The sequence below is a fragment of the Microtus oregoni genome, unplaced genomic scaffold, assembly GCF_018167655.1.
Source record: "Microtus oregoni isolate MIOR12 unplaced genomic scaffold, Mior012 000028F_ref0000031, whole genome shotgun sequence".
NCBI lineage: Eukaryota > Metazoa > Chordata > Mammalia > Rodentia > Cricetidae > Microtus > Microtus oregoni.
This window is the reverse complement of record NW_024543087.1, coordinates 4685568-4700455: the sequence shown is the minus strand read 5'-3', so window position 1 is coordinate 4700455 and position 14888 is coordinate 4685568. Positions and strand designations below refer to the sequence as shown.

At 49.3% G+C, this 14888-nt stretch overlaps 1 protein-coding gene across 2 annotated transcripts in view; it reads right to left on the bottom strand.

Moving 5' to 3' along the window:
• The window catches only part of Scn10a (sodium voltage-gated channel alpha subunit 10), a 95263-nt gene that overhangs the window by 41054 nt on the left and 39321 nt on the right, over nucleotides 1–14888 (bottom strand). For both annotated transcript variants that reach the window (XM_041676945.1, XM_041676946.1), the window contains exons 11-14: nucleotides 13958–14251; nucleotides 11010–11124; nucleotides 3371–3609; nucleotides 1805–1978 (exon numbers count right to left, since the gene is read on the bottom strand). In XM_041676945.1, coding sequence (XP_041532879.1) covers nucleotides 1805–1978; nucleotides 3371–3609; nucleotides 11010–11124; nucleotides 13958–14251 — 822 coding nt within the window. The remainder of the gene's footprint in view (nucleotides 1–1804; nucleotides 1979–3370; nucleotides 3610–11009; nucleotides 11125–13957; nucleotides 14252–14888) is intronic.

Below are 14888 nucleotides of genomic sequence, written 5' to 3'. Positions count from 1 at the left end.
CCTTCCTTTTCCAAACCAATCAATTTTTTTTTTCTTTACCGAGTACCAACTTGTGCCTAGCATCTGGGGTAGAATGGCAGGAAAGAAAACCCTGATTTTAGCTCTCTGGACGACCACGATATAATAGTTAGAATCTGAGAAGAGCAGATTTGTTTGAAGAGCAAATCCCATTTCAGATACCGGAGTGTAGAGGCCCTCTGAGAAGCGGGGATGCACTGAACACAGAAGGCTGAGGACCTGTTGAACTAACTGAAGAACAGGGGGAATGTCTCCCAGGCAGAGAGAAAGCATGTGTGGAGGGGCAGCTGTGGCTGGAGAAAAGTCAGTGGGAGAGAAGGGAGAGGGTACTGGAGTCTTGTCTGCCCTGAGGACCTCAAGTTTTAGTCTCAGTGGAGAGGTGTCTGTGACAATGCCTCTCACCAGTTTAAGGTGGTCACAAGAAAGGAAATTGTTGTTTTGATGAGGAGGCGCTTAGTGCAGATTGCTATGCCATTTGCTTGACTTTTCTGAAATTTAAAGCAGCTTCGAAAACTAAGAGCTGTTCACTAAAGCTAGAGGACTACAAACCAGATCATCTTGGCTGTGTATTTTCTTCCAGGAATGCCCAGCGATCAGGGCCAGCATGGAGAGAGAAGCTGGGCTTTGCAGGACAAGGGGAGGGGGCTGGATTTGTCGTTGACGGGATGATAATGTGGACAGACTATGGACTCTCCGCCAGGCTGTGGGGACTCAGAAGAGATCCCACACATGCGGCTGGGCGATGTGGTTAGAGGCTTGTAAATTGATTGGCGTGTTAAAATCAAGAATATGGGCAGGTAGCAGACACGACCTTGCCTCTATCTCACAACAAGAAGAGAGGAGTGGGGTGCTACCCAGTAGCGTCTCCAAAGGACACAGTGTCCATGGGGTCTAGCTGTGAACAGACATGTCAAGTTTGGGTCACTCCTGCTCCATCATGACACTTCCTGGGGACGGTCACACCAGTTCTTCAAGCTCACCCCTTGCTTGTTTCCAGGAGTCAATGAAACTCCAAGCATCCTATGGATGGCCTGGGGACTTGAGGATGTCGGTGACCTCAGACTCTCCTCGGACTCTCAGGTTTGCTTGGCTGACAAAAGCAGACGTGTTCTGAGTGGCTGGCAGGCAATGGAGACTGGTGATTGAGTAAAGGAACGTCTCCGGTAGAGGGCGCCCTGGAGCTGAGTTTGGCGAGGAGCCTGCGCAGAGGCTAGGAGCATGGAGGCTTTTGTGGGTGTGCAGCACTGGGCTGTGATTTGGGGAGCCAAGAAATAAGAGAACGCCTTTTTGAGGTGGGTTGGGGCTGGGACCCAGCAGTCGGGTGGGCCATGTTGATTTGCGTTCCAGAACGGACACTAGCGCGGAGTCCTGGAGGCTGGGAGACACTGTGTTCATCATGAAAGCAGCAGTGTCTCAGGGTTGGGAGCATTAAATGAGGCCCATTCTATTAAGGGTGTAATGCTATGGCTTAGCCACATCTTCAGAGAATGTTAGCTATCGGGGCTTCATTACTGGGGCCGCTATTTGATTAGAGAATAGGGTGCCATTCAGAGGTCCCCTCCACAGATGAGGGACTGAGGCACCAAGAGAGGGAACGCCCCTACTTTACATCAGTGCAAAGCAGAATTTCTGACTCTTGAAACCATGCTCTGCTTTGCTCCCACAAGAACAGAATGGGAGTGGGGGATGGCTGGCAGAGTCCCCGAAAGGTACAGTGCCTTTCCCTAGGGGTCATCCTTCCTGGGCCTGCTTGGGAGTTTCCCCAACCGCCAAGCGATGACATTACCAAACGGAAGGTGCGGAGCACAGACAAGCTGCCCTTCTTGGCTATGCTCAGCTCCAGCAGGCTCACGGTGACGATGACACAGTCAAAGATGTTCCACTTCTTCTGGAAGTAGTAGTAGGGGTCGAAGGCAATGATCTTGAAGGCCATCTCCATCGTGAAAAACACCGTGAAGACCTGAGGAGGAGAGCAGTGTTCAGCACTGTGAGGTCTTTGGCTTGGGGACAATGAAGACAAGGACAGCAAGAAAAGAATCTTGTTTACAAGATAGCAAAGCATGCTGGGTGTAGTGGCACATGCCTGCAAATTAAAAAAAAGAAAAAGAAGAAGAAAAAAAGAAGAAAAAATAAACAGCCTTTAGGAGGCTGTGGCAGGAGGATCTCAGGGTTGAGCCCAGGCTGAGCTGTCCAAGATCCTGTCTCAAAATAGTGGCATTAAAAATAAAAATAGAAGAAAACAGCAAATCCTTTTGTTTTGTTCTTGAGAACTGTAGACAGGAGTTTCTAAGCCACTGATGTCCAGAGAATACACATTAGAACTCAGGTTTCTGTCTTCTCTCCAATGACCACACTGAAAGTCATATCCAGGGGCTGGGAAGATGACTCAGTTGCCCAAACACTGCCACGAAAGCAGGGAGGACCCGAGTTTAATCCTCAATATTCCTGTAAGAAGCTAGGTGTGGTGGTACACACTTGCAGCATCAGTGCAGGGGAGGTAGAGGCAGGATATCCCTGGGGCTCCCTCCCAGCCAGACTAGCAGAGCTGATGAGACCCCTGCTCAGTTAGAGACTCTGTCTCCAAAACGACAGGGCTGGGAGGAGGGGAGATAGGAAAGGAACATGATAAAAATATGCTGCATAAAATTCTTTTTTTTAATGTTTATTTTATTTATTTATTATGTATACAATATTCTGTCTGTGTGTATGCCTGCAGGCCAGAAGAGGGCACCAGACCCCATTACAGATGGTTGTGAGCCACCATGTGGTTGCTGGGAATTGAACTCAGGACCTTTGGAAGAGCAGGCAATGCTCTTAACCTCTGAGCCATCTCTCCAGCCCCAATAAAATTCTTAAAGAATATAGAAATACATAAAAACAGCAACGACAACAAGCGGATAGTTCCAAGGGACGACATCCGAGGTTGTCTTTGGCCTTCACACCCATGCAGACATGAACACACACACACACACACACACACACACACACACACACACTCCATAGATTGTCCTTGAGGGGGACATGACATGTGACCTCATTTCTGAGTAGAGACCAGAAAGACCGACGTGATCCAAGTGGCTAATTCCGTGTTCTGCGAAGGGATCTGAGCCATCCTACCTCAGAGTTCTCCTTATCCACTTTCCTTGCTCATCAAAGCAACTCCCTCCAGCTCAGCGTGGCTCCTGCATCTCCTCCAGCCTGAGTTCAGGGTCCACATCTTCTCATCGCCACCCCACCGCCAGTCTGCTCTCAGAGTGATACCAGCACACCACCCAGTGAAAGCATGCCGCACCCACCCAAATCCCCCACCGTGATGGATGGAGCAGGCCACCAAGGCTGCCAGGTCACTCACAATGTTGCCGGCTTGGAGCATGGCCTCGAAGGCCTCGGTCATGGGGTAGTACTCCATGGCCATGAAGACGGTGTTCACCACAATGCAGAGGGTGATGGTGAGCTCAGCAAAGGGATCGGTCACCAGCTCGAAGAGAACCATCTTGAACTTTATCCACTTGGGGCTGCACTCCCAGATAAGACACTTCTGAGCCAAGCTGAGCAAGCAGGGCGGGCACCTCAGTTTAGAATCTTCAAGTTCTGCATGACGCCAAAGACAGATGTCATCCACGTGTCTCCTTGGAGCCCCATCCTGTGGTCATGTTCTAGTCCCTTCCATACCAATACTGGTCACCTCCAAGGTCAACCTCACTCTAGCTCTCATTTCCATGACTCCCAGTTTCTACTTGTGGAGCGATAGGATTTTGGTCCTGTCACCCCAATCCACCCATTCACCCAGTCCCTCGGACTGTTGGAATGTCTCCACCTCCCTCTCCCCGTATATGCACGTTGATGTGCATACATGTTCACGTGTTTAAGTGTAGAAACAAGAGGACAGCCTCACTTGTCATTCCTAAGGCATTGACCCCTCTGCCTCCTCTTCCTCTCAATGTAGACCCGGCTAGCCAGGAATTCACTCTGTAGACCAGGCTGGCTTCAAACTCACAGAGATGGCCCTGCCTCTGCTTCCTGAGTTCTGAGATTAAAGGCATGTGCCACCATGCCTGGTGAAATAGTCTTTTCTTAGCCTGGAACTCACAAAGTAGGTGAGACTGGCCTGCCTGAAAGCCCAAGGGTCCCTGCCTTGCCAGCACAGGGACTGTGTGGGTACGCTGCATGTCTAGCTTTTCACTGCACGGTTCTGAGGATCAAACTCAGGTTTTCAAGCTTGCAAGACAAATTCGGGCTGAGCTCTCCCTGCAGGCTGACCTCGCTTACTGACTGCCCACTGCCTCTACAATACCCTTACTTCTCAACTTACCCCACCTGGATTTCACACCCGTCCTCTGCCGAATTCTTTGTGGATGCACTCAGTCCCTTCACCCACTTCCTCCTCTGCTTGCCTGGCAAAACCCCCTATGTATAAACCAGAGTTGAACCCAGCCAGCTGAACATGGTTGGACGAAATACACACTCAACCTTACCTGAGCCACCCTTGGGCCTCTGCCAGTCCCTGCCCAGGAGCTCTGCAAGGGTGACTGGTCCCCTAGAGTCAGAGACCCCATCCAGCATGCAGTGAAACCCAGTATGAGTTTATCTTATTAAAAAGAAATTATGAAAAAGATAAAAAATTAAAAATACCACATCTAAACCATATCTAAATCTGATCCTCCAGCCTTCCAGAATATTCACTATTCTGTACTCATGAGCTTCCTTTATCTCCCTCAGAATTGAGAACTATTCAGGGAACAGCTTCTCCTGCCTCCATGTCTACAGGAGCAAGAGCTGCGCCCTGTCTATCTCCTACTTCCATGTCTACAGGAGCATGGGGAGCTGTAACCCTCTCCATGACTACAGGAGCAAGAGCTGCACCTTCTCCATCTCCTGTCTCCATGACTACAGGAGCAAGAGCTGCACCCTCTCCATCTCCTGTCTCCACGACTACAGGAGCAAGAGCTGCACCCTCTCCATCTCCTGTCTCCATAATACAGGAACAAGAGCTGCACCCTCTCCATCTCCTGTCTCCGTGCTTACAGGAACAAGAGCTGCGCCCTGTCCATCTCCTGCCTCCGTGCTTACAGGAACATGGGGAGCTGCAGCCTCTGACTCACATAGAAGCCTTCTCACCTACTCAGCTCCCTTCTCCATCCCCGGGTAGCCTTCATGTGTCAGCAGGCCCGCATACTCTACCTGTATCTCAGCTTTAGAGAAGGTCCCTCTGGACCATTCTCTCTCTCTCTCTCTCTCTCTCTCTCTCTCTCTCTCTCTCTCTCACACACACACACACACACACACACACACACATCTTCTGCCTCTTCGACAGCAAACTTCCTGGGAAGTTTTCTAAATGCAATCTCCAATTTTCCTCTTTTCCCTGGAGACCCTAGTGTCTGCCTCTTACCCCTCCCAACCTCAAACAGAATGCAGCCCTGTCTCTTGCAGCACTGACAGCCTAGGCTAACCCCTGCGTTTCCTCTCCTCCCCATGGCTACTGTTTCTCAGCTTTGTCTCTGCTTCCTCTTCTGGCTTGAGGTGTTGGCAAGCACAAACACTCTGGACTCCATCTCCCCACTGTCTCGCTGGGTACCTTATTGAACCCCAAGGCCCTACAAAACCACTTCCAGGCAGATCACTCTTAAATTATATGTCCAGCTTCTGATCTCTCCCTTGAGTCTCAGGCTTATCCCTCCCACAGCCTCCATTGCATATCTGCCTGGCTGTGTAATTGGGGCTGTCTCTATGGAGAGCAATTCCAAAGCTTTGGGCTTGTCTATAAATTGTACTGCATGCTGTACATTGTGGAGATAGATGTACCAGCTGACGTGGGCATTTCCCCCCATGTTTTCTTACACACACACTTTGCATACGAAGCCTCTTCCACTGTGAGGCTTTTAAACACCTACCCACCTTTGCCTCTTTCCTTAAATCTCACTATTTTTCAAGTCAACCTTTGGTGCACTTGCAGTTTATTTGGGGTAGGAAGCTATGTATTGGTGTAGTTTCTTCTTTGATTGTTTATATTAACAGTATTTATTTATTGGATAATCTGGTTTCCTAAGAAGCTGAAACGGTGTTCTCACTGTGGTGCTTCCGTATGTTCCCACGTACACATGTCCATTCCTCTTGCACAGACCGGGCTATTTATTTCCACCTCCACGCTGTGCTAATTACCTACTGTGAGTTTTTCAAACTACAGATGTCAAAACTGGCAAGGCATAGTTTTGTACAGACGCTGATGTGTTCTGGGAGCAAAATCAATCATCCCTGTTTGGAACAAAAGTGGACCTTCCTGGACCCGTTTTGGCACCGAAAGGTAGACTGAGAACTGGTGTTGAATGAGGACATTTACAGATAACATTCTGCAGAAGCAGCCTGTCGGGAAGGCATAGTGCACAGGGGCTCAGCACTGTCGTGTGTGTGTGTGCGCACGCCGTGAGCCATGTGTGCATGAGAGTATGCTTGCAGATGCCAAGGTCCATGCCAGTGTCTTCCTCGCTCACTTTTTTAAAGACAGGGTTTCCCCCATGTGGTTAGATGGGCTGGCCAGAGAGCTCTGGGATCTGCCTGTCTGCACCCCCAGTGCTGAAGTCAAAGGCACGCTGAGATTAGTTTTTACAGGGGCCCGGGTATCGGACTGGCACAGTGTCTCCTTAGCAGTGCAACCACCTCTGCTCTGTAACCACCATGACCGATCTTGATTGACTAAGACCATGGAGACAGGAGCAATCACACCGTGACCAGCCTTGAGCGTGGTCATGGCCGCTTCTCAGCAGTCCTGGGAAAGAACTTTCCTCCTCTGAAGGGGAGTGTCCTCCATTGAGAGCCAAGGTCTCCACGTAAGCACCCTCTCCCACCACTTCCAGAATCTACTTGAATCTGTACCCTTTCCGTCTCCCCTGCTCCCCAAGATCTTTCTGGGTGTCCATATTCTCAAAAATAACCCCAATCCCAAGAACCATAATGGCTTCCTTCAGCCCCTACTGTCCTGTACTGTTTTTGTTTCCTTGTTCATGAGAGTTCTTGACAAAGCAGCCAGGTCTCTAACTTCTCACTGCCCACTTATTCTTCAAGAGTGGCCTCTGCTCACGGTCCAGCCATGATGATCTTGATGTGTGTGTGTTCATGTGTGTGCACTCATGCCTGTGTGGGTGCCCCAGCAGTGTGTGTGCACTTTTGTGGCCAAAGGGCCACTTTCACTTTCCAGGGGCTCTCCAGCCTGGCTTTTGTGTTTATGTGTTATGTTGTGTATGATGCATGCATGAGAACGTGCAAGCGAGTGTGCCCATGCACTCAAATGCAGAAGGCAAGGCAAGACACCGGGTGTTCTCCTTTATCACACCGCACCCTACTGCCATGAGACAGGGTCTCATGTTGAACTATAAGTTCACTGATTTGGCTAGACCAATTGTCCAGTGAACTCTTGGGATCCCCCTGTCTCTGACACATGCAGCCAGCACAATATTTTTTTTTAGTATGGATGCTGGAGATTTGAACTCAAGTCCTTGTGCTTGTAAGGCAGGTAATTTTACCCACTGAGCTCTCTCCCTGTCTCTTATGATCCTGTGCAGATCGCCAAAAACTCCCGTGTGAGTAAAGTCACAGTGCATGTCACCTGACATCGCCACAGCTTTGCCTCCGCTGACCTTTCTATTCCCGGAAGGAATCTGGACCCTTGTCTCTTTTTTTCCGCTTCAGAGTCCTCTCTTATTTTAGCTTCCTTCTGTCTCTTCCAATGGCCCCATCTCTTCTGCTCAACCATCACAGCTGTAGCTGCCTAAAACCCAGCCCCAGTTCTTCTCCTTGTTCTTACCTCATCCTCCTGCATATTTTGAAAGTCACCACCTGGCTTCAGCTTGCTTTGGAATATACATCTCTAGGTTCCTGGCCTCAGCTTAATTCTAGAACCATTGAGCATAAAGCCAGCTTCCTACCAGACACTGCCACCTGGATGTTCCCAGGGTACTTCACGCTCCACATGTCCCAGACTCTTACACATCCCCTCACGGCTTTCCTCGGAGGCCCTTTGGTCCTCCCTACAATGCTCACATGGGTCATCACTCCAGTGCCCTTCGGTGGCTTGTCCCAGAACCATGTGCACTGTGAACCACTGAATCTCACACCCCTCAGAGACCTGTGCAGCCCTTCCGATTCACGTTATCCTTGCTGCCACTGCCCCAGGTCTAAGCTCTTCCAGCTCTTGTATGATTTCTTCCTGCTTTCGCTGCCAACACCCTCCCACTTAAATTCCATTCTCTGCAAGTTTCAGAATAGCACTCTCATGCCTCCAGCCCTTTAATGGCATTCCACTGCTCTTGGACAAAGTCCAATGTCCTTTAGAGCCCAGGGGCTTTTGTGGATCTGCCCCAGCCTGCGACCCTAGCTGCATTTTGAGACTCAGGCTTTTAAATGACTGTTTCAGGATCTGCCTGCCTAGGGTGCTTCCCTGACCCCCGGCAAAGCTCCCCCACATCTCTTAGCTTCCTGTATTTCTCCACCAAGACACTCAGCACCCACTGATGACTTGTCCCGTATCCTTCTCTCCTGATGTGTGCAGTAACAACTGCACCCTTAGCTGTGAGCCTGCGCCTGGCTTCCTGGTTTGGATGACTGTCAAGTTTCAGCTTGCATGCCAAACATGGACGGCTCACAGGCCTTGAGTGAAGTTAGCAGCCAAACCTTCTCCCGCAAATCACCCTGAAAGAAGTGGTCCTGCAGATCCCATCACGATGCTGACGGCTTAGAGCCCCCTCCTGAACCCCATCATAGATGTAACACCCAGCTGAAGAAGATGATGCACTTTATCCTTAGATGCTCCGGCCTAACCTGGAGTCATCTTTACCCAACTTTAATATGGTGTCTCCTGACTTTCCCACCGCTCTCGTGGTCTTCTCTCCCCGCCCCGAGTTCTCTGATTACTCTACATTTTACGTTTTCGTCATTCAGTGCATTGCCAGCCGTTCTCCTCACATCTCCTGTGTACAGTGTACTCATCCACCAGACTTAGCAACTGCGCATACCGCGTGCCACACACTGCTTACCCAGGCACCCGAGATGCAGCTCCGAGCAGAGGGGTCACACCTCTTGCACTTGTGGGGTTTAAGTCTGGTGAATAACAGTAGGTGGTATCTGATAAGCCACTAGATCCTTGCAAAATCAGTACAGGGTAAATATACCACTGAGAAAAACTGAGGCACAGAAAGTCAAGAGAACCCTGGAGTCATAGAATATGCTGTAAACGGTAGAGCCCAGATGCAAACCCAGGCATGTGGGCTCTAAACCTTCTCTGGTCTAAAAGCAGGGTACACCTAGGGTCATATTTTCCTCACACCCATTTTCCTTTCTTTTCTCTCTCTTTTTTTGTATTTGTTTTCCAGACAGGTTTTTACTGTGTAACAGCCTTGACTGCCCTGTAGCTCACTCTGTAGACCAGGCTGGTTTCGAACTCACGGAGAGATCCACCTGCATCTGCCTCCTGAGTGCTGGGAGTTAAGGCATGCATCACCACCACCTGGCCCATTTTTCTTTTTGGGTCAGGTCATATGGTACAGCCCTGGCTGGTCTAGAACCCACTCCTCTTAGTTAATTCTCCCTAGTTCTGGAATTTAGGGGCCACACAACCACGGCCAGCCTCTGCCTTTTCCCTGAAAAATTGATTAGGTGTTTAAGTCTGAGGAACATCTCTCACAGTCTTCACATGCCAATTCCCTGTGCTTGGTTCAGATTGCTGGTCTTCCCAGGGATGCTTCCTTTTGCTACCACCCCTATGTAATATCACCCTATTAGAACCCCATGCGCTCCACTGCCTTCCTTTATTTTCCCTCCCATCCCTCATCACCCCTTGCTATCTCCCTGTGTTGATCATCTGTCTCCAGGGTGCACAGTCCATGGGAGCAGGTGTGCACCTTGCTCTCATTTAATCACAGGCTCCTGGGACAATGCCAGATGTCTAACAGATGTTTGAATAAATAAATCTTTTGAGGAGTTCCAGGGAATAATTGAAAATTCAAGCTGCTGGAATTGTACAGAGCACTCTCTGAAGCCAACTGGGGTTTCTTTACTGGATATCTAAGCAGATGGATTTGTCAAAAACAAGATTCTTCCCACCCCATGTGAAGTAAAAACTAGGCTAGAATAGCTCCATACCCAGAGAAGAGGTCACAACCTTGTTCTCTGGGGACTTTGTGTACAGACGGCCATCACCCAGTCCCACCTCCTTTCTTCTCCTGCCCCTCAGCTGGATCACAGGCACATCCCCCAGGAGACTGACCCAGGCCCACTTGAGTGGCAGCACCCAGGACTGGAAAGGATTTGGTGGAATGGATTGGCTAATCTACCTAAGTTGCCTTCCCATGTTTGGCACAATGAGTGCTTGAGACAGAAATGAAGTCACAATGATCAAAGTTATCGCTGTGGAGAACATGAAAAGTCACTTTGCCATGCCAGGCAAAGAAAGGCTATTGAGTTCCTTGCACACCCAGGAGGTGGTACTCAGACCTTGAAGAAGTCACGGTGAGAACAGTGACTGTTTCCTATGATTTACAGAGGTGTTTTTCTGAGGAGGTTTTGTCCATCCATTTCATGACTTTAGTTGCAAACCTACCCAGGCACACTTGGAGTGCCTGGCATTCTTGAGTACTGCCAACAGCACACAATAAGGACTAAGGTTGTGGACTGATGGTGTGAGGGTTTCCTTCAGATGATATCCAGAATAGATCAAAGGGGCTTTGGCAGGAGAAACTGGGTGTACCCCCAAATAACTTCGTGTAACAATCAACAGATAAGTCTTTGCACAGTTGTTAGAGGTTCAGTTCAAAGAAACTGTTCCTCCCTCCCGCCAGAGAACCTAGAATTACACTCTGGAGTGACTCTGCTTTGAACATCTGTGCAGCACGAAACGCCGACAGAGAGTATCTAGGATCTCAGGCCACAGCGAGAGGTCCTTGGCCCAGCTTAGACTCTCCGCAGCACGGAAGATGGGCATGTCAATAAGAACCACTTACCCTCAATGACAGAAGTCATGATACTGACAACGCTCATCGCCCTCTGTGCGCGGAAAGGCTCGTTCAAGTATTCTGCAGACAGATAATTCTTCTTCTGTCCTGCAGCCTCAAGTGCCTGCTGGGACATAAACAGGGTCAGGACACTTCAGCAGCAGAGCTAGGTCATCTAGTTTCTTATTGGCTCGTCTCATGTAGTTGTAAGCTGCCCTGGGAAGCCACGAGCCTCTCGGGTAGAGCTTGGCGAAATAGGGATGGTGTTTGAGCTCAGTTGTGAGGACCAGCAGCACACAGGGGCAAGTGTCAGAGCCCAGATGGGAGGGTATGAGCCCAGCCAAAAAGATCCTAGAAGTTTGTTAGGAGAAAAAGCTTGCTGAGCCTCAGGGGAGGCAAGGAGACTTGGAAAATTAGGGCACTTGCTAAAGACAACTGAGTGTAGGTCCTTGCGATACAGAAGGGCTTCGAATCTCCTTACACTAGCTGGGTATTTTCACCAGAATAAATTAAGGCTGAACACTCAGGAATGTGATGTCCCAGGAACAGACACAGGAGGGTAGGGGCTGCGTCCAGGAGAATGACAAAATGCTGAGCGGGGCATTTCCTGGGGCTCAGACTAACAGGATTCAAATGGCAGGAACACTGGGGAAGAGAATAAGAGGCTTCAATGCTGGACCATGAGGCAGCCATGCTTATCAGATACAAGGAAAGGCAGGGCTGGGAGAAACAGGAAACTGGTCTCAGCAGACCCTGGTTGTCTCTCCTTGGTCCCCTCCCTGAGAAGCACATCAAGACACACTCTTTTCCCTAATAAATCTACAGCTTTATGGGTAGTCACATTCTTATACACATCCTTATATCCAATGCATCTAACTATAGCAGAGTAAATCACGGGCAAAAACAACTTCTAAGAAAACCTCTGCTTACTCCAGGAAGGAAACCACCCCACACTGCCCCAGAGTGGACATGGGAGAAGGACCAGGACTTCCTAAGCCCTGATGTTACTTGCTGTAGCCACTTGGCTGGGACAGCTCCTAACCTGCAGGCTACACTTTCTGCTTCCCATTCCCCTGCTGAAAACAGGCTTTACTTTCTCTGGCTGTGCTTGGTACGGATTCTTCTTCCATTGAATCACGAGAGCTAGGATTGTGGCTGTGATCAGGATTAGAGAGAATTCTGGAGGCGATTTCTGGTCCAGCACTAAGACATCCCCAGAGAGCCCTGCAGCCTGGCTGTGGGTTGAGGACTCTGGGCTGGTGATTTGTTTGGCCTAGAGATATACTGTTCACCTGTCTTCCTGCTCTGTTGTCCAGAGAGGGCAACCTTGGCAACATATTGACCCTAGGGCTCTGATCAGGCTTGGCCCACAGGAAACAGGAAACTGGGCAGTAGGAAAGGAGAGGGGAAGGAGAGAGGGAGGGGGAGAGAGATATAGATAGATGATAGATAGATAGATAGATAGATAGATAGATAGATAGAAAGAAAGAAAGATAGATAGATAGATAGATAGATAGATAGATAGATAGAGAGTTGGCTGTCTGCACCCTGTCCCCTTCATCAGGCAACAGCATGACTCTCTTCCTGAGACCACGGGTCCCTCAACTACAGATCTCGACAAGTTGTGATCTTGGGCCTTTCCATTAGCTGTCAGCTTAGGCATGTTCAGCTTTCACTGTTGCTGCTCTCCAGGTCCTTCACTGCTCCTTAGTTCCCTGAGCCCAGCCCACACCTCTGTGAATACTTTCCTAAATTCCTACACTTGCCTGCTGAAGCAGGCCATCTACTTCTTCCTGGAATCCTCAGTTACATGGTATCCAGAGTCACAGACTATCCCAAGTCACAAGGTATCCTGAGCCACGTGGTATTGGACTAAGTTAGCACAGTTCTGCCGAACTCACCAGACTCAGTGGAAGCAACCACACAATGGTGTCTTAGATGTACAAGCCTCTTTGTATGTGTAAGTCTGGTAGCCAGCGAGGACGTGTGGGGACTGCAGAAGCACTGTTCGTGATGCTGAAGGAATCTCAAATTTAACTACATCTCCCAGCTCAACACAGAGTCCTAGGCTTGCTGTTATATCTCCTGCGGATATTTTCTGAAGGACTGGGGGACGTTAGCTCCTGTCTCTAGTCTTCGGCATTGCAATGAGTTATTCATCCTGTGAGTTGGACCAAAGCCACTGCCCTTTTATCAGGATCTGTCCTGAGATCCTCTCAGGATTTTGTCAAATCTCAGGGACAGTATCTCAGAGTGGTAAGCTTATATACAAAGACCCCTTGTGTAGACAGAATTTTCTGTCCCACCCAGTCCCACAGCCATTGAGTACCAAAGAAACACACAGAGGTTTATACTAATTATAAACTGTTTGGCCTGTTGTTCAGACTTATTATTAACTAACTCTTACAACCTAAATTAACCCATAATTCTTATCTGTGTTAGCCACGTAGCTTGGTACCTTTTCTCAGTGAAACATTCTCATCTTGCCTCCTCTGCTTCTGGATGATGACTGCATCTCTTACCTTTCCTCTTCCCAGAATTCTCCTAGTTTTGTCACTCTGACTATGCTTCCTGCCTGGCTACTGGCTGATCAATGTTTTATTGAACCAACACAAGTGACAAATCTTTATAGGGTACAAGAGCACTGTCCCACGCCAACCTTGTTTCCCTCATCAATCATCAAAGGAGCATGTGGGGCCATCTCCAAAGCAATGATGGCAACTAGGGATGGAAACACACATGATGTCAAATAGAAAACCAACCACCTGCATGCCTGATGGCATCTTCACCATAAACAATCCCAGTAGCTTTTCTGGGTCTAACCTGCCATGCCTGTAAAAGGAGAGTTGTGTGGAGGCATGGGACAAATATTGTTAAAGACCCTTCCATTGGTGACACTTATTGGCAAATGGCTTCTCTTGGAAGACAGTCAGAGTATGGTGCACGCACGAACTCACCAGGCCTTCGGGACCTCCAGCGGCAAGCTCACCAGTGGGCAGTGTGAGCGGTCCCTCTTCCCCATGTCCAGGACCAGGCTTGGGAGACCGAAGCAGTGGGCTCTTGGGGAGAGGACCTGCCTGCCCAGCACCCCTGCTCAGCAACAGGGAACCTCGATGGCCTTCTTGGTCCCCGTGAAAGACTCCGTCATCTGTGATCCCATCAGGAAATGAGACATCTTGGCCAGGTACTCGGAAGTGGAACACACTGCCATGGCTAGCCCTTCGTCTTCCAGAAGAAAGGCCTAGGAAAGACTGGGCATTGCCACCAGGAGAGCAGGAGAAAAGATAGGGTTGGAGTGATCCTCTTTGAATCCAGTATATGCTTCCCTCCACCCATGTCTGTGTCTCGTGACCTTCCCACAGCTATATAGACCTGAAGATGATCTGGGTAGACATGAGGAGGAGCCAGGAAAAGGGTAGCCTAGACAGACTTGGGGAAGGAGAAGAGTGGGATAGGGGGTGACTGACAGGGTGCCTAAGACCAGCATACAGGTTATCATTACCAGATATCACTGGCCCAGCCAGATGTTTGTCAGCCTTTGGCAACAGGCCCAGAGATGGCTGTTTTAGGTTCCCATCTGTGAGTGGAATGTCAGGACTCAAGGATATGCCTGGATTGGAGCTTGGAATATGGGTTTTGAATGACTATGCTTTGCTCTCTGAAAATTAAGATGTACAAGTCGCTGGATTCCATCTTTGTGAGTGTGAGGGTTTGTGTTGGGATAGAGGAGACAAGAGCTTCATACTGTAATGAGTTGGCAGGATCCCCTGAGGCCAGCTTTGAATAGGGAGATTGAAGGATGCGCCGCAGCCCAATTTCTTGGAAGAATTATGCCATTTTTCCAAGTCGATAAACATTTCCCATCAAAAGCTTCCACTGAGAGAGAGA